At 44.2% G+C, this 22443-nt stretch overlaps 1 protein-coding gene across 3 annotated transcripts in view; it reads right to left on the reverse strand.

The window, feature by feature from the left end:
• Positions 1–13281: 13281 nt before the first annotated feature.
• The window catches only part of RDX (radixin), a 102622-nt gene continuing 93460 nt past the window's right edge, over positions 13282–22443 (reverse strand). For 2 of the 3 annotated variants that reach the window (XM_045837895.1, XM_045837905.1), the window contains exons 15-16: positions 17045–17142; positions 13285–13882 (exon numbers count right to left, since the gene is read on the reverse strand). In XM_045837895.1, the coding sequence (XP_045693851.1) occupies positions 17076–17142 (67 nt within the window). In that variant the 3' untranslated portion in view covers positions 13285–13882; positions 17045–17075. Of the gene's footprint in view, positions 13883–17044; positions 17143–22443 lie in introns of all 3 variants that reach the window. The other variant, XM_045837911.1, reaches the window with a different exon arrangement.

Here is a 22443-nt window from a genome sequence, read left to right on the forward strand (position 1 = left end):
GTGTATATATATATACATACACAGTGGATATGGCATGGCTATAAAAAAAAAGAATGAAATCTGCCCTGGCTGGTGTGACTCAGTGGATAGAGCACCAGCCTATGAATCAAAGGGTCACCTATTCCATTCCCAGTCAGGACACATGTCTGGGTTGCAGGCCAGGTCCCCAGTAGGAGGCATACAACAGGCAACCACACATTGATGTTTCTCTCCCTCTCTTTCTTCCTCCCTTCCCTTTGGTCTAAAAATAAATAAAATCTTTTAAAAAATTAAATCTTGTCATTTACAATAACTTACTTGGGTTGACCTAGAGAGTATTATGTTAAGTGAAACAAGTTGGACAGAAACAAATAAAATATTATTTCACTTATATGTGGAATCTAAACAAACAAAACAAATAAATGAAACAAAATTATAGATAGAGAGAACAGACTAATTGTTGCTAGAGCGGAGGGTGATGGATAGACAAAAAGGGGAAGAAGATTAAGAAGTACAAACATTCACTTATAAGTCACAGGGATATAAAGCACAGCATAGGAAATATGAGAGTATAGTCAATAATATCACATTAACTATGTATTGTGACAGGTGGTTACTAGACTTACTGTGGTGAGCACTTTGTAAGGTATATGTAATTGTTGAGACACTGTGTTGTATACCTGAAACTAATGTAATATTGTATATGTCAACTATAATTAAACCTAATTTTTTAAAATAAGATCTTGGAACCCCATTTTTTTGCTACCCCTATTGTCAGGACCCTGTTGGCTTAAGAGTTTTCTATTGATCATAACAGGGAAATAAATGGAATAACAAAAATAATGATGATAAAACAGAAAGTAAACCTTCCAGAATCCCACACTTCAGTAGCTCATGGTCTGCATGGCTGACCTCCTCTGAGCTCTACTTTCATTCCTGAAGGTGACGCTCACACCTGTCTGATCCCCTTCCCTGTGACATGAGTAAAACAGAATGTCATCCCTCAACTACAGGAGCCTGCAGAGCCAATCTGGACAGAGCGATAGGTGCTCCTCGGCCTCAGGTGGACAATGCACATTTCTGGGGGAAATGCCAGATGAAATTGGGGGACTGAGCCTTTTCTCCTAGTTTATAACTGCCGCTCTTGAAGTTGGAGTGATAGGTCTGGTAGGGAGACCACTCATATTGCAGGGTTCAGTACTGTACATAAGTTAAACTAAAATCCTATGAAACAGGCATTATCCCTGTTTTAGAAATGTAAAAAAAAAATGCTAAAGCTTAAAGGCAAATTCCTCTCTACATGTTTCCATTTTTTCCCCCTTTTCACTATGTTGCCAGACAGTACTAAGAATGGGCCCATGATTACCTGGTGGGGGTTATTCTCTAAAAATTTAGGTCTGAGGAATACCAGTGATACTGTAACTGCACATACTTAAGCATGCTATGATCACCTAGGGGCAGGGAAACACTTGGAAAATAGGAATTAGAATTTTGTTTCTTTACTTCAGTAGACCCAAATCCCTTCAACATTCTTTTTTTTTTTTAAATAAATAGTCATGACAAAGATGTCACGGGTATTGGAGGGAAGGATGATCCCGTGATCTACCTGTCCCCCGGCCTGTGGTAATAGCCCTGGGACCTGGTCAGGTCCCAGTCAGCTGACCAGGGTTCAGAGCTCAGAGCCTGAGGAAAACCCACTTCCTGCAGCTGCCTGATAGGCAAGGCTGTTCCTGTGCCAAAAGGAGATTCCAGTCCAGCCTCCTGCCTCCACTCCCTGGAATCCTTTGTAGTCTGAGAGAGCGAAGGCAGCACTATCATTGCTCATGTTTCCAGTCACGGTCAGGGCTCCTAATTCAGATTCCCAACACTGCAAACACATCACCTTTTATGTCGAGCAACTGCCATTTGCATTTCCCATGCTTTCTATTTGTACAGATTCAGCCTGAGATTAGAAATGGAAAAGGTTAATAGGTGGTTGAACAGATTCCCTTTCCCGGTTCCCCAGGAGAGCTCAGTGAGAAACAGAATACTGAAAGCATAAGAAATACAATGTGTAAGTGCATTTCCCTTTTGCCAAGTCCCTGGCCTGCTCCACTCTGGTCCAGAGGCCTGTGCTGGCCAGTCTCAGTGCTCAACCTGCTCCCCAGGTCACCCCTCAGCCCTTTTGAGGGTCTTACCAGCGCCAGAGACCTCCTCAGCCTTCAAAGGTCTTCTTCACTTTCCAAGGATGTAATTATCATTCATTTGACTAATTGTTCCAAGTATGTATGTGAAAAGATTAAGGGGGATGGCAAATATAATTTGTAACTACATGGAAAGCTCAGGATGAGATTTACGGGTTTGCTATATGTTTTACCAAATTATTAAGACCAGGGCAAAGCACACTGTGCTGTTGTGAATACACCTTAAACACTGCGACATAAAACAAGGAGTAAGCTAAATGCCTGTTCTAGTCCAAGCTCATCTTCATGGACTATGTTGAGCTCAGGGAGGGGGCATGTGTGGGGCTGGAGAAGGCCACTGGCTCAGGGGCAGTGCAGGTCAGCCCCTCCACCAGTCCCAGGTTCTTACAAACCTCAGAGCAGAGCCTCCCTCCATAGGGCGAAGGGCGTCAGGCAGTGGCACTCGGCTCTTGCCTGTACATGTCCCACCATCTCAGGAGCCTGCACCTGAGGCTCCCAGAAAGGGCAGGATTCTCAACTCCACTCCTCTGCCTCCCTAGCCAGAGGTTATCTGGGGACATTGAGACCACCAGGCAGCAGTGGTCATGGTGGTGGGGAAAGAGGAAGGTAATTGGCTTTAAGGGCTCCTGCTCCATCTCTCTAACTGGCTTCTGCTGCCACCTCACAGATTCGTAGCAGGAAATGCCAAGAAGTAAAGGGTTGGTATAGGGAGCATTTTAATCTAGCTGCAAACTCTAGTTATACTGTTAAAATATATAAGTGTTTGAGGATTGAGAAACCGGCCCTAGAGGCCCAAGTAGAAGTTAGAGGAGGACAGACCCCACAGCTTGCTTCCTCAGCTACTAAGGATCCAGGTGGCAGGGGCACTTCACAACTGGCAGCTCTCTTGCAGACTGCCTTCTGAGCCTTCTTTGCAACTGGAGCCTCCAGTACAACCTCCCCTCACCTGCCTCAGGTCATAGCATCCCACCTCCTCCCTGACCCTCCTTTCCAAGACACCCAGCATTTCTCAGGCTAACTATATCCTCCCAGAAGAAAAGAAATGCATTTTGAGAGACATTGGCTCTTTCATGTTGTAAAACGAACACTTGTGTTTCCCACTGATACTGTTGCTAGGGCCTTGGGAACAGCAGAAAAATCCTACAGCAAGGAGAGCTGGGGAGAGGGAGCCAGGGTCTTGTAGAGGAGAATCAATTTTTCCCACCTAAAACCAATGACCAAAGGAGTGGTGATTTCCGACCACATTCTGCCTTCTGGATTTGATTGCAGCCATGCTGACCACTGCTGGGGGATTTGAGGTGGTAGGGTACAGTGGAAAGTGCAGACTTCAGAACCAGACGGACCAGCTTTCCAGTCTGGTAACCCCACTGCCATACTGATGACCTTGAGTGGGTTCTTACCTTGAAGCTCAGTCATTTCCTCTATTTAAAAAGGGAAGCTTTCACCGACTGGCTTATTTTACTTACTGTAATACTCTCCAGTTCCATCCATGCTGTCACAAAATGTAGGAAGGAGTTCTTTCTTTCTGCTGCATGGTATCCTATTGTGTTAATGTACCATAGTTTTCTGAGCCACTCATTTACTGATGGGCACTTAGCCTGTTTCCAGCACTTGGCTATTGTAAATTGTGCTGCTATGAACATTGTGGTGCATAGGTGCTTCTGAATTGGTGATTCAGGATTCCTAGGGTATAAGCAGTGGAGTTGCAAGGTCAAAAGACAGTTCCATTTTCAGTCTTTTAAGGAATCACATACTGTTTTTCACAGTGGCTGCACCACTCTGCATTCCCACCAGGAATGCGCTAGGGTTCCCTTTTCTCCACATCCTCTCCAAAACTTGTTTACTGATTTATTAATGAAGACCATTCTGACAGGTGCAAAGTGGTATCTCATTGTGGTTTTAATCTACATCTCTCTGATGGCTGGTGACGTTGAACATTTTTTCACATGTCTCTGGACCCTCTGTATGTCCTCCTTGGAGAAGTGTCTGTTCATATCCTTTACTCATTTTGAATTGGATTATTTGTCTTCCTGGTGTTGAGTCATATGAGTTCATTATATATTTTGGAGATCAAACCCTTGTTCGAGGTATCATTGGCAAATACAGTCTCCCATATGGTCAGTTCCCTTTCTTACTGAAAAGAGGAAATTAATAAACAAAATAAACTAACAAACAAAATAGAACCACAGTCATGGAAACATGCAGCAGACCGAAAGTGATCAGAGGGGAGGGCCATAATGGTGGAGAGAAGGAGAAAGGACTAGACAAAGAACGTGTATAAATGACCCATGAACGTGGACATGGACAAGGGTGTGGAGATGAACTGTGGGAGAGGGGGGGATGGATGGAGGAGGGCAAAGGGGGAAAGCTGAGCCAACTATAATAGAATAACAATAAAAGTGATTTAATGATAAACAAATAAATGAATACTACTGTCAGAAAGATAAAAAAAGAAAATTAAAATATATTCTAGTGATATATATTTTAAAAAATAGAAAGGAAAGATTTTAACCCACCTGGCAGGGGTGTCAGTATAATGAAATAAGATAATGACTAATGTCCAGCACAGAGCCTGGAACAGGAGAGCTGCTGAAAAATGTGGATTCCCTCTCTGGCTAGAGGCCCAAGGGTCTCCCCTCCTTTCCCTCATACATGCAGAGTTTCCCATGTCCTCCACTCAGCCCTCTTAACAGACCCAGCATTCACCACTTCTGCCCACCCTGCTGCTCTGACTTAGGCCTCTGAGTGCACTTCTTACCCAGTCTCCCCATTCTCCCTCAAATCCTCAATCCTCTTTCCACTCTGTACCCCAGCCAGAGCCACCCTCTAATGAGGCCCTTCCTGGAAGCCTTTGAACCTCCACTCCCCCACCCCTAACACACACCGCCTATATGATGAAGTCAGAATTGCTTATAATAGTTTTCAAAGCCCACCCATCACAGCAACATCCCAGGAGCACTATGCGCTCCCCCCACACCTGCTACAGATGCTAGACCACTGACCCTGCCCAAAGCACAGAGGGCAAGTGCTCCCATCACTCCAGCCTGTGCCCTGCAGGCTCCTCCCACTGAGATAACTCCATCTCTGCCTCACCAGCAGAAAGAGAATCCTGGCATCCACATGAATGCCACCCTGTACCTACAGCTTTCTCCAGCCTTTCTAACAGAAGCTAGACTCCCTCTCCTACTGCAGACTTCTGTTGGGTCCTGATGCTATTCAGGTCAGTTGCTTCTCACCCACTGTCTTTCTCCCTTTACCCAAATCAAGACTGTCTGCCACAAGAGCAGTGACTGTGCTGAGTTCCATTTTCTCTTTGATTGCCTAATTCGTTCATTTAGCAATTACTAACTGGGCAGCTACAAAATTAGGTGCCGCAGGAGAAAAGAATGGGGTGAGAACCAGTGCATGACCTGCTTCATGTTCTGGGCTACACTTCAGTTCTCATTCTCCCACCTTCTGCCCATCAGCAGATGGTAGTCTAAGGGGAACAAAGGAAGTGATCCAGGATGCTTGTCACCAACAATAATGCTGTGGGCAAAAGAAAGAGTCACAGAGAACTTGGCCTAGAACCTGGGTCCCAGAGGTTGATTGCTTTGAGGGGACAGAAAATATAAAAGTCCAAAGAAACCATGCAGAGAGCACATTCTGACATTAGAGAGGTTCTGACAAAATCATTGAGCACATAGAGAGGAAGCTGGGAGACACACTGAGGCTGGGTGGTAGACACTGAGGATCTGGGCCTTCGGACCAATTACAAACAGGGAGCACCTGAGCCTGACGGGATGCCCGATGCATCTACTTTGGCCAGAGTGACTTTGTTTCACTTTCCACTGGTGGTCTGTGGCCAGGTGTGCACTCTCTGGTGGGCCCCACTGTTGGCTTCAGGATCGTGTCATGCCTGGCCCCTGAAGATATTTGCACTTGGGGTCCCTGCAAAAAGGCAATCCTTAGGCCACTAATGGTGAAGATTTTTAACAGGAACTAAATGGTGGACCCCAACTTTGAAAAGGCCAGTAAAACTAGAGGAGGGTCAGCATGGGAATCTGCCTGGATTGCCCATCCCCTGGAGTACGTAAACAAAACCGGCTCAGTGCACAAGGGGGAGAGGGGTGGAAGGCGGACAGACCTCTGAAGTCAAATCTGACTCAGAATTTTATTGGGTGCATCCTGGACAAGGGGTTTGCCACATGGCCACCATGACATATAAAATCAGCAACTAATACCACTGGAAGCACTGCGCCTGGCCCAGAGCGGAGGCCCAGCAAATGGCCGTGCCTGTCACTGCCCTGGCCTGTGCATTCTCTCTAGAACACTAAGGCTTCATCTCCCCAGTTCCACTCTTACCCCCACCCAGACCCACTCTCCACGTAGCAACCAGAATATTCTCTTAAAATCATAAAGAAGGTCAGTCAATCCCCTATCAAAAACCCTCCTGCAGTTAGCATATTCAGCTGGGACATACTTTCTCCATAAGGCCTTTGCACTTGTTCTGGATGAAAGCTATCCAGCTGCAGAAGTGAAGGCCAGGTGTGTGGAGTGTGTGGATTGACCTTGCCCTTCAGCTCATCACTCTATGTGCCAGCCGAGTCGGACCACATTGTCTTCCCTGAATACGGCTAAGGTTGTCCTTGTCAGCCCCAGCTTTGGGCCTGGGCTGGGTCCTCCTTTGCTCCCCCTTTTGAACCTTTCCCACCTCTGAAAACCAGACCCGAGGGAAGTGTCCCCTGCCAACATGCTCTCCTGTCACCTCCCTAATGGCTGGTCTCATCTTGTCACCCTGCTTCCCGAGGCTACTGCAGCTGGGCAGCAAATGGCACCATGATCACCCCAGTGAAGCAGCATTTCCCAGGCTCTGCTCTGTGGGCTGCAGCTCCCTTCACCGGCCTTCCAGCAGCTTCTTCAACGTGCTGCACACCCTCCCCTCTCAGGACACTTTTGTCATTTCCTCTGCCTGCTGTTGTCACTGCAGGTGCGTGCACGGACCCTTCCCTCCTTCTTCAGGTCTCTACTCCAATGTCTGCCTCTCAGGGAAGCCTTCCTGCCCACCAGTTGTAAATTGCGACCCCTGCACTGCCTCTGGGACGTGCCCCACTTTGTGTGTTCTCTAGCACTGCTCACCATGTGGTTTGTGTGCTGCTCACCTCCCTCAGCAGGAAATGTGAACTCCATAAAGGCAGGTGCTTGAATTGCATGTTTGCTCTGTACATATATGAAGAATGAATCAACACGGCTCCTTTGGCATCCCATTCCAGGAGTCACCTTGGAATGTGTCTGACTCTTCCTGAGTGAGCACAGCTTCAGTGGGAGCTGGGACCCAAGCGACACACGCTATGGCTCAGGGGGCCGGGGCGGGGGGCGGTCCTCACCTTCCTCTGAGGTCATGTGCTGCTTGAGGTTGGCCCCTTCCTAGTGTCTCCCACTGCCCCTGTCTTGGGTGGGCAGAAGGACAGGGGTGGTGGGGCCTCAGGGCTGGGCTAGGAATGGGGCCTTGGCCCTGGGCCCTCTGATGTGTGGGTTTGAAGTGTATTTCCACAGATGGAAATGGACAGAGTCAGAACCTTGGCTGTGCCATCCAGAACTGAGCTATTACCTCCCAACAGAGCAAGAAAAGGGAGGCACCCATGCCACCGTTACCACACACACCAGGGTGAGATGTACTAGGGCAGAGTCATTTTTAATCAGCTCCACCATCACTAGCAGCAGCCTGGAGACAGGGCAGCTTTCACTCCCAGACATTGTTAGTGACCTCACACACGGGCTCAGGGCACGCCCAGGAAGCAACTGTGGATGATTTGGATATAAATGCTCTGTCACATAGCCATCCATACCCCACCTTGTCCCTCCCAAAGCCCACCTTGACCTCCCTGGCTGGTTTCAGCACCAGTCTAGGACACAGAGAAGGTTGACACATAGCAGCTGGGCAGCTGAAAGCTTCATGAGCAGCTTTCTCAGAGTGAGATGTTGCGACTTCTGATTCTACATGAATTATCAGCCTTGCAGCCTCCCTTCAGTTGTCTGTGGGTGAGGATGAAGGAACACCACCCATGCCTTGCCAGCACCACTTGAAGTGGATGATGCAGAAACTCCAGGAAGACAAGGGTCCTTTCCAATCACTCACTCTGAGAGCAGTGCCCAAGGACACAGTGGGTGGCCCTAAATACTTTCAAATGAATGAAAAAACAGTACTCTTCTCTCAGGTGACCCTATATTTCAGAACTTGTACCAAAGTCTCTGCATTTGTACCTGCAGGGCATTGGCACCTTCTGGCACAAGTCTCTGAGGGCTAAGTGCGTAGGCTGCCCAGGGCAACAGGGCACTTGAGTGGCATTACTGTGTTACACTGAGACAAGGGGAACCAAAAACAGGTTCTACACTCCTGCATACTTTATTTATATGAGGAGGAAAACTATATGTTATAGAAGTAAATTTACTATTTTACTGGTAGAAATGCAAGTCCAGAGAGGTGAATAACTTGCTGAAAGTCAACCGCCAGCATGTGACAGAGTTGGCGTTACAAAGAGTCTCATTTTCCCTGGCTGGTGTAGCTCAGTGGATTGAGCACGGGCTGTGAACCAAAGTGTTGCAGGTTCGATTCCCAGTCAGGACACATGCCTGGGTTGCAGGCCATGACTCCCAGCAACCGCACATTGGCGTTTCTCTCTCTCTCTCTTTATCCCTCCCTTCCCTCTCTAAAAATAAAGAAATAAAATCTTTAAAAAAAGAGTCTCATTTTCAGGCCACAGAGGCCTGTTCACTGTGAGGACAGGGAAGGGAGATGACTCACTCCCTGCAACTTGAGTTGCCTTCACCTTTGTTCATCCAGCAAACCAGGAAAAAAATAAAAACAGTCCCAAAGAAATATGTGTGGTTCAGGGTGCAAGAGGCTAGTGCACACAGCCTCCTCGGCCTTCGCCTTCGGTGCCTCCCTGGGCGGAGGTCCGGGAGGCCTGAGGTCCGTGCGGCCTGTGAGCTGCCCAGTGGCCCCAGGAGAGACATCTCAGGCATGCTGTCTGCTGTAGGATTGAGGCTGAGGAGGAGGGTGGGGCTCACTCAGGTCTCCTTCTCTCTCAAAGGGCAAAGAGGTGTGTATTCTTGTTTTAAGAAAGCCAGTGCAACAGAGATAGTGATGCTTGCCAAATATTTCCTTACCTCTCCCAGTCCCTGTGGCTAAGAGTGGCTGTGTGACTGCTTCTGATGAAAGAAATATGAAAAGAGACCAGTGTGGCTCCTGGGACGAGGTGGTAGAAAGCCCTGGCGGGTTCTCCAGTGCCTGTGAACCCGCAGTGGAGCCTGAGCAACCACAGGCTCCACGAGGTGCAGGGAAAGCCTGGTCCCCCAGAACTGTGAGAAGCAAAACATCCCCAATGTGCAGAAATCAAGGGATGAGCTTCTGAGTTGTGGGCCTTTGGGGACCAACAGCCCTGTCTACTCTGACTAAGGGAAATCTGAGGTTGGGGGTAGCTTGAAGGAAGGACTGGAGGTGGGGGTCCAGCTGTTGACAGTTAAGGGGGAGCCTGGCTCTAGGAACAGCAGCTCTGTGGAGGGACGTGGGGAGGTTGGTGAAGCAAGTGGGCACAGCTCCGGAACAGAGGCCTGGGAGCAGCTTGAGTGGAGTGGGCGGCGGGCAGACTGGGTGAGAGTGAGTGTTAAGAATTCAGGAGTTTGTTGAGTAAAAGGCACCACAAACTAGTGAGTAAGAGCTGAATGACTGTATTTATATAAACACCCAACAGTAAACTATACCTCCCCCGTCAGAATTCAGATCCCACTTACCTGGGAGGGAGGACCAGTGACTGAGGAAAACACAGAGACTTGAGGGGATAAATGCTCTCTTTCTGGTCTGGTGCTGATTCCACTGGGGCTTTCAGTTCATGGAGATTCTGTTCACTAATCTGCAAAAGTTTGTGTTTTACATTTCAATTAAAAGCACTTAAAGGGCACTGGTTTCATTGCTATTGCCAAGTTCCCTTAAGTGTCCATTAGTGCACAGCACTCCACAAGGTTTTATGGAAGGAGAGCTGCACATGTCTCCTGGAGCCTGTTTTTAAATGGGCATTTCTGGGCTGATTTACAGCTGGCATTGGTCCTGTTGTTGTTCCACTTAGAACAGAAATGAGTGTAATCCATAACCATTTGTTCTCTCCAAGGCCACAGGCTAAAAGAGGACATTGATTTGTAAGAGTTACTCACACTGGCCCCGGTTTCGAAGGATACCAGCTGACTCAGTCAGCCTTGAGGAGAACATTCAGTGCCAGGGTTGGAAGGGACCAATAACTACAACACCTTCGCTCAGCCCAGCACTCCCGGGGCCTGTGAGTGTGGTCCCCACCAGCAGCCGCAGCACCAGCCTCACTTGGGAATCACTCTGGGGGAAATGAGTGTAGGTGGCTTAACAAACCCTTTAGGTGATTCTGAGGCACGTTAAAGTGAGAATCATTGTGCTAAATCAACTGGGAATTAATGTAAAAGCAGCAGCTGGGGAAAGCCATATATCCTCTTGATCACTGATAAAGCCATTGTACCTGTGGCAACTAGCTTCCTAATCCTGAACCCCCGATCAGACAGACTTGTGTGCTGGGAGGCATCCAGGGTCTCCTCTGTAAAACTAAGCCGTGGAGCGGAAGGCATAATCTGCACTTCCTGTGGACAGCCAGCTCCCCTCAGAAAAAGAGGAGGAAGGGGTGGTCCACAGCTCCTCTCTGCACTCACCGGTCAAGCAACTCACCCCACCTGCCCGAGGGTGAGCCCAGAGGGCCCGAGCACTGTGCTAACCGGTGTTGTGTCTACAATGAAGGAGGGAACATCCCCACCCACATGTTCCTTACGGACCCATTTTCTCCCTCCCAGTTGCTACACCTGTCAGCTTTGCCTGCTTGACCAAGACTGAAGTCTAGCAGCAGTTTACAAGGGCCAGGGGGTGCTCTTCACAGCGTTGCCCCATTGGTTCATGAAGAAAAGTTCTAATTTTGAGGCTGCGATGTCCATCTGCATGTCCCAACGATAAGTGGAGACAGCTGTCTTTTTGCCCCTTTGCAGAAGGGACCCCCAAGAAGAAATCCAGTCAGTAAGATGTGGAGAGAGAAAGCTAGACATGTTGTCTCCTGAAAATGGTTTGAACAGGTGCTGCTTTGACCCGCCGTTATCTTGATGCATTTCTTAGTATCTGAGCATAAGCGATCTTCTTGCCTGTCTTCTGCCTCTCGGTGGCTCGTGTTTGCCACCCCATCACCTGAGCAGGTTGGAGCATCACCACATACCAGGGGTGTCCAACCTTTTGGCATCTCTGGGTCACACTGGAAGAAGAGTTGTCTTGAGCCATACATTAAATACACAAACACCAATGAAAACTGATGAGCAAAAAAAAATGTTTTAAGTGAATTTACAATTTTGTGTTGGGCTGTGTGCAGTCTGTGGGCTGTGTGTTGGACACCCCTGCCACCAAAGGGTCGTGAGTTCCATTCCCAGTCAAGGCACGTGACTAGGTTGTGGGATTGATTCCCAGTCCAGGCATGTGTGGAAGGCGATCGATATCTCTTCCTTGCATGAGTGTGTGTATGTCTGTCTTTCTCCCCTTCTCCACATCCCTCTCCCCTTCTAAAGTCAATGAACATAACCTCAGGTGAAAAAATAAAAAAATAAGAGTATGCTACTCCGTTCCCTTCCCCAAAGGAGGAGATACTCAAAGAACAAAAGGGATCTTAAAAATCATTAGTCAGAACACCTCATTTTCCAGCAAATGAATCAGAGGCCCAGAGAGGTGGAGGGATGTGTCCAGGCCAAACCTTGAATTAGCGGCAGAAGCACAACCCACGCCCAGGTTTAACACCCACAGGCTGAAACCCTCAGCCCTCCACAGCCCCATCAACAAGCTTATGAACCATTGCTTATGTAGGTTAATGCATCAAGATAACCATTGCTTATTGTCTAAACTGGGTTTGTCTCATATCACACTGTAAACAGAAACAACTGATTACTTGTCATGTATCTTCTTAAATACTTTCCCCCTGAATTGCCAGCACTGGCTAGGCAAATCTATGTGGAGGAAAGGGTGTCAAGTGGAATCACTTGGGAGTGTGCTGTGGAAAGGCAGCAGCCCACGCTGGCCTTCTTTATCTCTTGACCCCGAGCCTCGGGTTCTCTAATGGATCTATTAAAAGGTGAAAGTGAGAATAGACCTGGCGTGATGGACCATTCAGATAGATATCTGATCAGTGGCTCAAAGGGCTCCACCAGGTGATTTTGCCCAGTGCTTCCGGTCTATACTGTTTTAAAAAGCAGTGTTTCAGGTGCTGCCTTCAAACCCTAACCACGGGACACCCAACTTCCAGCCCCACTGCAGCCCTAGGTCTTATGGCACAACAGGTTTCCACCAACTTCTGCTTGCAAAGGAGGAAAGACCTGAGAAACAGCAATTTGATAAGAAACCACAACAAAAGTATTTTTTAAGTGATCAAAATGCCTGATAACCAATGACTTCAAATAAATTGAGAACACTTTGGGAACAACTATTCCTTGATAATAGACAAACAACATTCCTGCCAGATGAAAAGTTTCTTTGCTATGTGTCCCCATTAATTGGGGACTGTCTCTAAAAGTTAGACTCTGTGTTCTTGAAAAACATCAGGTTCAGATGGGAAATTCATTATCATGTGAGCATATTTTGTTTTTCTTTCTGAAAATCTTTAAGGGGTATCTTTGTGCTCAGCAGGTAAGTACCTGCTATATAATTGCAGTACAATACATTCTTGCAGGCTATAAGAGTGTCTACTAATAAAATAGCTGACTCATGTCACAAATCATCACCCAATCCTCTAAGCTTCAGTCCTTGGACATTCAAGCCACCTCAGAGTGCCAGGAATAGTGCCACCTGGTGAATTAATAATGCTGCTTCATGTCCCAGCTCTGCCACCGGACTCCTCCACCTTCTTTCTCCAAATGCAGGCCAACTCCAAACTAATGCTTTGTGAAATCAGAGAAGGTGAGAACCTGAGAAGGGCAGGCACACCCCACTGGTCAGTAGGGCATCTCCTTGAGAAGGTGATATTCACTGCTTAGTACCACCACGCAGAATCGAGTGCAAAGAAATGCCCCAGGCTGATGTTAGAATATATTTATTGCTACATTTATATACAATTATACAAACAGCCCAGACAGGAAAAGGAATGTTGCATCAATGTCTCCAGATTCCACAGATGTGAGCCAGTAAACAGAACTGTACACCACTGAGTTAGCTCTCAGTTCAAAGCCAAAAATAAGTCACATACATGTTTTTTTTTAAAAAGTGGAAAATTCTTGGAAACTGTCTCCATATATCCCTCCTTGCAAGCTAGTCATGCAGACTAAAAGTGGGCTCTGGGAAGCTGATGCCTTCCGGCATGTCGGGGATGTTGCCTTGAGGATGGCAAGCAGCAGACACTGGCTTGGGACTGCAGGGTGCAGTACAGAATGCCCAAGTCCTGTCCCATATTTCTGAGGTGCGTCCCTAGGAACAGCAATCAAGGGGGTTGGGGGTGGGAGAGACAAGAGAGCAAGAAAGGGAAGACCAACAGTAAAAAGATGTGGAGAGAACCATCGGCAAGAGCCCTGGTTTTGAGAACAAGTGTCCATCTGGTTCCAGCTGGGATTCTGGACTTTGGGGGATGAATATTCACATTCAGAACATCAAGTGTATCCTAGTAGGTCCTTATCCTAAAGCTCGCCATATGTCAGATGCCAGGGACCTGCAGGAAGACAGTGAACAGGAAAGTTAGGTAAGAAAGAAGAAAATTAAACTTAAATATTACCAAAATAGGGTTGAAATAAGAGCATGGCCCTGAAAACCTTCCCATGCTTCCTAAGCAGCATTAGGCACGCTTGAGTTCTCTATTGAGTTATGGTGGGGAGGGGGATAGAGGCAAGGCCGAGACACATGTTGTTCCACCACAAAGGGGGCTCCACAGACTCTGCCCTCTGAGCTCAGCCAGGTCTCGGTACGTTTGGTCTCAAAGGGAATCTAACGCAGTGGATCAAATCATGCAAACTTCAGGTCCAGAATTAGCATGAGGGTATGAGATCACAGTGTAAACACACTCCCTCTTGGGTATTCACAGTCATATAAACCTTTGTGACGTGAATCACAGGGGAAGTCATTGAGCAGCTTGGGGGCACGTGTGCCCAAGGGATGATCTCACTGTATTCACACCAGCTCCACCCCCCGACCTCTACAGGCCACTTCCCACCCCAGGGCTGAAGAAGGGAGTGTCTTCAGATCAGGTCTAACACAGCCTCCTGGGCTAAAATCAGCCTAGCACCTCTGAGAAAGGACAAGGCCTGAAGGATGAGAGCAAGAAGCCTGTGGGTCTGAATACATCTATCTGACTGCCAGGGGCCTTTGGGGCTGAATAGTAATTGGGATGCAGCCTGGTACCAGAGGCTGCAGGGAATTCTATTCCCGAAGAAACCATGGCTATGGCTGGTCCATGGCTATAGATGCTACCTTTAAATCCTCACTATCATAATCCCACAGGCCATGGAAAGACAGGAGAAGAGTTTGATGGAAAATTCTACAGAGTGGAGGAGAAGAACCAGAGAATCACTTAGAAGTCTCTGTCCTTTTTCTTGAGTCAGTAACATTATAATCAGTTAGAGAGAGGCCCAGCATTTCTTCTGAGGCTGCCAACTATGTGACATTTCAAGCTGAAGGAGGTGATATGATTACCAACACCTTGATCCTTTAACAAATTAATCTCTGGATAAGTCAAAATCTCTGTCATTTGGTCTTGACTTTTCCGGTGAGTCATGCAGAAAACTTACTTTCCTACTTCTGGTGGCAGTGGCAGAGCCACACTCACTCGAAGGCTTTGCTCTAAAAAGCAGGAACGTCGACGACGGGTGCAAGTCAGTGCGGGAGAACGCACATTCGGCACATTTTAATCTGGAGCTTTCACCAGTCAGCAAACAAAACTGAAAGAGTTACCTAAATTTCTGCGCTGAAAGAACTGGTTTGAAGAGGAATAGATAAACAGGGTGATCTCATCGCAAATTTCTGAGTGGAGTGGTGCGTGGCCAGGCCCGCACATACAGCTCTTCAGCAGGAGGTCATCTGTGCCTCAAGCCTCCCGTCCACTGCTCCTGTGCACCCAGGTTAACCCTTCGAAATAAGCCCTAACCACCCTCAAAAGAGCACATAATCTTGTTAACTTTCTCCATATAATCTTCCTTACTTTCACTCCTTAATTTCAAATTTGTAAAAGAAGCTGCAAAACTGTTGCTCTCCAAAGCATCTGAGCTCTTGCTTCCCATCATGTGTTGTCAGTTTGGCTCAAATAAACTCTTACAAAATTTAAAAAATAAAGATGAATAGCTGAAAATTGTTTGTAGCTATCTATGGAACATTAAGAATGTGGTTTAACCAAGGATTTTAGCTCATATCAGGAATAGGGCTAACTGGATCATATGAATTCACAGTCAGCTCCACCCCTTTCGAAATGAGCCAGAGCCAATGGTGATGTTTATGTCACAAGCCCTTCAAGTGGATTTGAAGCAACAGAGCCTTTCATGCTGCAGCAGTGTCAGAGACCCTGCATGACCTTCAACTCATTTCAGAGCAATTCAAATTTCAAGACCAAAAAGCAAATTATATCTAAAAATCCCCCACCTGAAGCAAAGGTATATGACCATTTTACATTTTAAAAAATCTAAAAAATAATATTGTTATAATGGACATTTATTCCAGATCTTAAAGTATTGTATCCAATATATTCACATAGAGCTAAGGTTAGGTGTCCAGAACTTCGGAAGACTGAAACAGCAAACTGGAGGAACTCAAATGAACCATTCAAGATCTACAAGATAAACTGCATTGCTGCAGTTTTATTTAGGAATTGGATGAGTCACAACAGTCTTTGCCAAAGAAATTAAGGAATTTTAAAACAGGCTGTTATCATGGTTGATCAATGATTTTTAAATATTTCCAAATTAAGATCAAGTCATAATACTAACCTGGCTTATGAACCAATTCCATAATTCTTCTACTCAATATATATGTGTGGCACTTCATTTTTAATTCTATCTAAATATTTTTTAAGATAAGGAGAAACCAGCCCTGGCTGGCGTAGCTCAGTGGATTGAGCGCGGGCTGGGAACCAAAGTGTCCCAGGTTCGATGCCCAGCCAGGGTACATGCCTGGGTTGCAGGCCATAACCCCCAGCAACCGCACATTGATGTCTCTCTCCCTCTCTCTCTCTCTCTCTCCCCCTCCCTTCCCTCCCTAAAAATAAATAAATAAAATCTTTAAAAAAAAAAGATAAGGAGAAACCTAACAGCTGTACACTGGGTGAGCTTGCACTATAATCCGCCATAGCAAGAGAGTTCTTTCACAGTCTAACTAGCAGGTCTAATCAGTTCACCAAGATTACAGGCAAAATCCCAACTTAATAAACTATTTGAGCTCTGGCTGCTCTGAGTCAGTGGAGTGAGTGCCAGCCTGAAAACCAAAAGGTCTCAGGTTTGATTCCCAGTCAGGTCCCCATCTGGGGGCATGTAAGAGGCAATGGATAGATATAATCTCAATGAGAGAAACATTGATGTTTCTCTCCCTTCCTTCTCCTATCTCTAAAAAGTAAATAAATAAAATTTTAAAAAATAAATAAGTTATCTGACCTCAAAATTATCAAATTGGAGGAAGATGTTCTTGACTGGCAAAGAGTCCAAGAGATATAAACAGTTGAGAAATAACCTATGAAGGGAGGAATTAGATGCTGTAATGGTAGGGGTTGCTCTAAGTCAACTCCTTTGACTGAGAATCCAGCTATTAGGTGGTCTAGCATCTTGGCAGTGGACAGATATAGCAGGTCTAATGGGAAGGTGGGCTGGCCCTGGCTACAGCTGCCATGTGTACTTACCTAGTAAGGGAGGGAAGCTTCTTCCTAACTGTTACATTTGCTTTATGCTGTTTTGGCAAGAACGCATCTGGAAAAATGCATACAGTTTGGGTCCCCACCTTTTAAAAGAAACATCAAGAGGTTAGAAAGCATCTAGCAAAAGAACACAGAAGGACACCAAGTGCTGAGGGGACCACATCACCCTGGGTCATGCAGGGCCCCTGGTAACCAAACCGCCACAGTCATCTCTGTCATAATCTCGAACTTCTTTTTCAATCTACTTTTGAATCTCCATGATTACGTGAAAATAAAAATACTCTAAATCTCCCTCTTAAACAGATGTTAGAATTCTAATAGTGTAGCCAACTCTACACAAACTATTCAGTTTCACAATAATGGATCTCAAAGCCATACACATCAAAGCTTTGAAACTATTGGAATAATGCGTAAGACAGGGTTTATATTTTATTCAAGGTTCTCTCTAGATTCATTTAGGTGCCGTTAAAATGTCTTGTAGGCACCAACTAACTTTACAGACCCAAAATATTCTGGGGTGGCCTGTTTTGAAATCAACAATTGCTATCCTTGAATAAGCACATTTTCAATATACTATACCTATTCACAAAAAGACTGGTGTGGGTTAAGACAGACAAACAATAGAAACCTCCTCTGCTGCAGCCCTGTTGGCAGTGCAATGGTTAGAGATCGATTTCAACCCCAGTTTCTCTGGTCTGCCTTCTTCAGCTGACTCACCTGCCATTCTCAGATGTGGCCCTTACAGACCCCAAAACCAGTCACAATGGACTCTACAAAGAAACTGCCACACCGGCCAAGCTTATCCACATGTGAGTTCTTTCAGTGGGGAGAACAGTGCTTACAGCATTCCTGTGCTCATGAGTCAAACATCAGAAAGTCAGTTACTGGCAATCTGTGCAAATCAGTTATGTACCAAAAGGGCATCTCTGGTGGGCTGTTGCCCCTGAAAACCATGTTGTAGATGACAGTTTGGTTTCCAGGCAGTTTAACAGACAATGGAAAACAGAGTCTTTGAAGTAATATACAGTAGAAACTTCAAATTTGTCAATGCTAGTAATAAAGGAAGATAGAAACAATGAAACTTATTAATACTATTATAATTTTTCTTTGATACTTTGGCTTGATGTTAAACTGTACAGAATTAATTAGATGACTAAGTAGAACTTCAAATTTAAGAACATTTTAAAGGGAATTTGAAGTATTTTCAAAGACTTGGAAGGTTACCAGAGCTGTCACTTTATCATGTCAAATGTCATTTAAAAATTTATTACTGTATTTCTTCTTTTGTCACCAGCACTACTGCCACCATGATCAACCGCAGCAGAGGTAGTATTCATAAAGGAACAAAGGGAGAAAGAGCAAAGGAAGGAAAAGTGAATAATCTGATGAAGATCAAGAAAAAGGAGTGTGATGGAGTTAAGTGGATGAATGTACTGTACAAGAAAGAAAACAAAATGAGGGGTAACAGTGATGATAATCAGGAAAACTATTTCTCCAAGAGAAAAGAGAGATGGCAATAGCAAGTCAGAAATTTCCAATGGGTGCCACCAGGTGGCGCCATGAGATTTACCTAGTTGAAGACAGAGCCGCTTGAAGGAGAGTGAGGGGGACACAGACAAATCTAAGGGACAGGACATTCACAATAAAGGGGGCTCAGGCTTGGAGGAGCACCAAACCATAGGCAAGGTTATATATCAAGTTATCTGAGGCATGCAAACTTAGTTTAACGGTAGAAAACCTAGTTAATCTAATCCAGTATGTTCACAAACAAAAAGCACATACACATTGTCTCAATATACACAGAAATTGCATTTGACAAATTTTAAACCTCCTTTTTATTAAAAAAAATTCTAGCAAAACAGGCAAATGTATATAACAGCAAGGTTCATTAACCTGATAAAGGGCATGCACCAAAAACCTAGAACAAACATGTAGTGACAAATGCTAGAAATGCTATCAAAGAAAGGAAATAATAAAGATCAGAGCAGAAATAGAGTCTAAAAAAAATAAACAAAAGGTCAATGAATCCAAGAGCTGGTTCTTTGAAAAGATAACTAAGATTGACAAACCTTTAGATAGACTTGTCAACAAAAAAAAGAGAGAGAACCCAAATAAATAAAATCAGAAATGAAAGAAGAGGAATAACTGACACCAAATAAATACAAAGCACAGTAAGAAAATATTATGAACAATTATATACTAACAAATTTAAAAATCTGGATGATATAGATAAATTCCTAGAAAAAATTTGACACCTAGTGAAACTGAAGTAGTAATTTAAAAACTCCCAACAAACAAAAGCCCTGGACCAGATGGCTTTACAGGTGAATTTTACCAAACATTCTGAGAAGAACTAATACCTCTCATGTGCAAATTATTTCAAAAAATTCATTTCACAAGACCAGCATTATCCTAATTGCAAAACCAGATAAAGACACTACAAGAAATAAAATTAAAGGCCAATATCCCTGATGAACAAAGATACTAAAATCTTCAACAAAATATTAGCAAACCAAGTACAGAAATATATCAAAAAGATCCTACACCATGATTAAGTAGGTGTAGGATCCATTTATTCAGGAATGCAAGGTTGGTACTACATTCGCAAATCAATAAATGTGATTCACCACATAAATTAAACAAAGGATAAAAACTACATGATCATATTAATAGATGCAGAAAAAGCTTCTGATGAAGTCCAATATCCATTTATGATAAAAACTCTCAGCAAGTGTGATTAGAGGAAACATCTTAACATAATAAAGGCCACATATGACAAGCCCACTGCCAGCATCATACTCAATGAGCAAAAACTACAGGCATTCCCCTAAGATCAGGAACAAGACAGGGATGCCTCTTTCACCTCTCTTTTTCAACACAGTACTGAAGTCCTAGCCACAGCAATTAGATACAAAGAAATAAAAGGCATCTAAAACAAAAAAGGAAAATGGCCTTTCTTTGCAGATGACATGATTCTGTACATAGAGAACCCTAAAGATTTCATGAGAAACTACTAGAACTGATAAATAAATTCAGTAAAGTAGCAGGATACAAAGTTAATATTCAGACATCGGATGCTTTTTTATATGCCAATAATGAACTATCAGAAAGGGAAATTAAGAAAACAAAACCATCCACGAGTGCTTCAGAAAGAATAAAATACCTAGGAATAATGAAAGAATGAAAAAGACCTGCACTCAGAAAATTATAAGACACTGAAGAAAGAAATTAAAGAAGATACAAATAAGTAAAACTACATACTATGCTCATGGATAGGAAGAATTAACATCATTAAAATGTCCATACTACCCAAAGCAATCTACAGATTCAATGAAATTCCTATGAAGATTCCAATGACACATTCACAGAACTAGAACAAACATTTCAAATATTTATATGGAGCCACAAAAGGCCCTGAATAACAACACTGAACCTGAGAAAAGAGAATGAAGTTGGAGAAATCATGCTACCTAATATCAAACTATATGATAAGGCCACAGTAATCAAAGCAGCATTGTCCTGGCATAAAAACAGACACATATATCGATGGAATGGAACAGAGAGCCCAGAAATTAAGCCACACCTTTATAGTCAATTAACATTCAACAGAGGAAGCAAGCACATACAACGGGCTAAAGATGGTTTATTCAATAAATGGTGTTGGACAGACATGTGCAGAAAAATGAGACTAGACCACCTTCTTACACCACACGCAAGAATAAACTGAAAATGGATTATTAAAGACTTACAATTTAGACCTGAAACCATAAAAATTTTAGAGAACATAGGCAGTAAAATTTCAGACATTGCTCATAGCAATATTTTATCAGGCAAGGGAAATCTCAAAAAAAATAAACAAATGAGACTACATCAAACTAAAAGTGTTTTGTACAGCAAAGGAAACCATGAACAAAACAAAAAGACAACCTACAATACGGGAGAACATATTCACCAATACATCTGAGAAGGGGTTAATGTCCAAAACTTATAAAGAACTTATAAACTCAACATCAAAAAAAAAAATCCAATTAAAAAATGGGCAAAGGACCTGAACAGACACTTCTCCAAAGAGGACATACAGATGGCCAATAGGCATATGTAAAGGTACTCGAGCTCACTTATTATCAGAGAAATACAAATTAAAACCACAATGAGATACCATCTCACACCTGTCAGAATGACTATCATCAACATAAATCAACAAACAAGTGCTGGTGAGCATGTGGAGAAAAGGGAACATTTCTGCACTATGGGTGGAAATGCAGATTGGTGCAGGCACTGTGGAAAGCAGTATGGAGATACCTCAAAAAATTAACCCTGGCTGGTGTGGCTCAGTGGATTGAGTGCCAACCTGAGAACCAAAGGGTCACTGGTTTGATTCCCAATCACAGTACATGCTTAGGTTGTGGGCCAGGTCCCCAGTGGAGGGTGAGAGGCAACCACACATTGATGTTTCTCTCCTTCCCTCTCTTCCTTCCCCTCTCTAAAAATGGATAAATAAAATCTTTTTTAAAAATTAAAACTGGAACTGCCTTATGACCCAGTGATTCTACTTCTGGAAACCCGAAGTACTAGTTCAAAAGAATATATGCACCCCTAAGTTCATTGCAGCATTATATACAATAGCTAAGATTTCAAAGTAGCCCAAGTGTCTATCAGTAGATGAGTGGATAAAACAACTATGACACATTTACACAAAGGACTACCACTCAGCCATAATAAAAAAGAAAATTTCGTCCTTTGTGACAGCATGGATAGACCTGAAGAACATTATGCTAAGTGAAATATGCCAGTCAGAGAAAGATAAACACCATATGATTTCATTCATATGTGGAATTTAATGAACAGCCTGAATTAACAAACAAAATAGAGACAGACTCATGGAGAGCAGACTGACAACTCTGGGCATCAGGGGGGTCAAGCAAAAAGGAAAATAAACTCATGGACATGGACAACAGTGTGGTGACTGCGGGGGCAAGTGGGATATAAGGGGAATACATGGTAATGGGAAAGTACAATAAAATAAATTTAATTTTTTTTAAAAAATGCTGGAAACATTCCTCTTAAATAAGAAGTGAGATGCCACTTTATGTTCAACATTATATTGAATGTTTCAGTCAAGTCGATTCTGTGAGACAAGGAAAAGACTTAAACATTCTATGGATTGAGAAGACAGACTGCAAACTGTCGTCATCTGCAGAAGATGCCTATTCATGTAGAAAGCCTAAGAGGCTTCACAAATTCTTAGAAACCATTAAGAGTTAAGTTCCTGATTGTAAGTTAAGGAAACAAAGATTAACTTCATTTCTATACACCAGCCATGAAGAGTTTTAAAATGTAACTCTAAAAAGATAGTAAAATAAGATGCTTAATAAACCTAACAA

This window comes from Phyllostomus hastatus, unplaced genomic scaffold (assembly GCF_019186645.2).
Source record: "Phyllostomus hastatus isolate PE091 unplaced genomic scaffold, TTU_PhHast_1.1 phas_contig_113, whole genome shotgun sequence".
In the NCBI taxonomy this organism is placed as follows: Eukaryota; Metazoa; Chordata; class Mammalia; order Chiroptera; family Phyllostomidae; genus Phyllostomus; species Phyllostomus hastatus.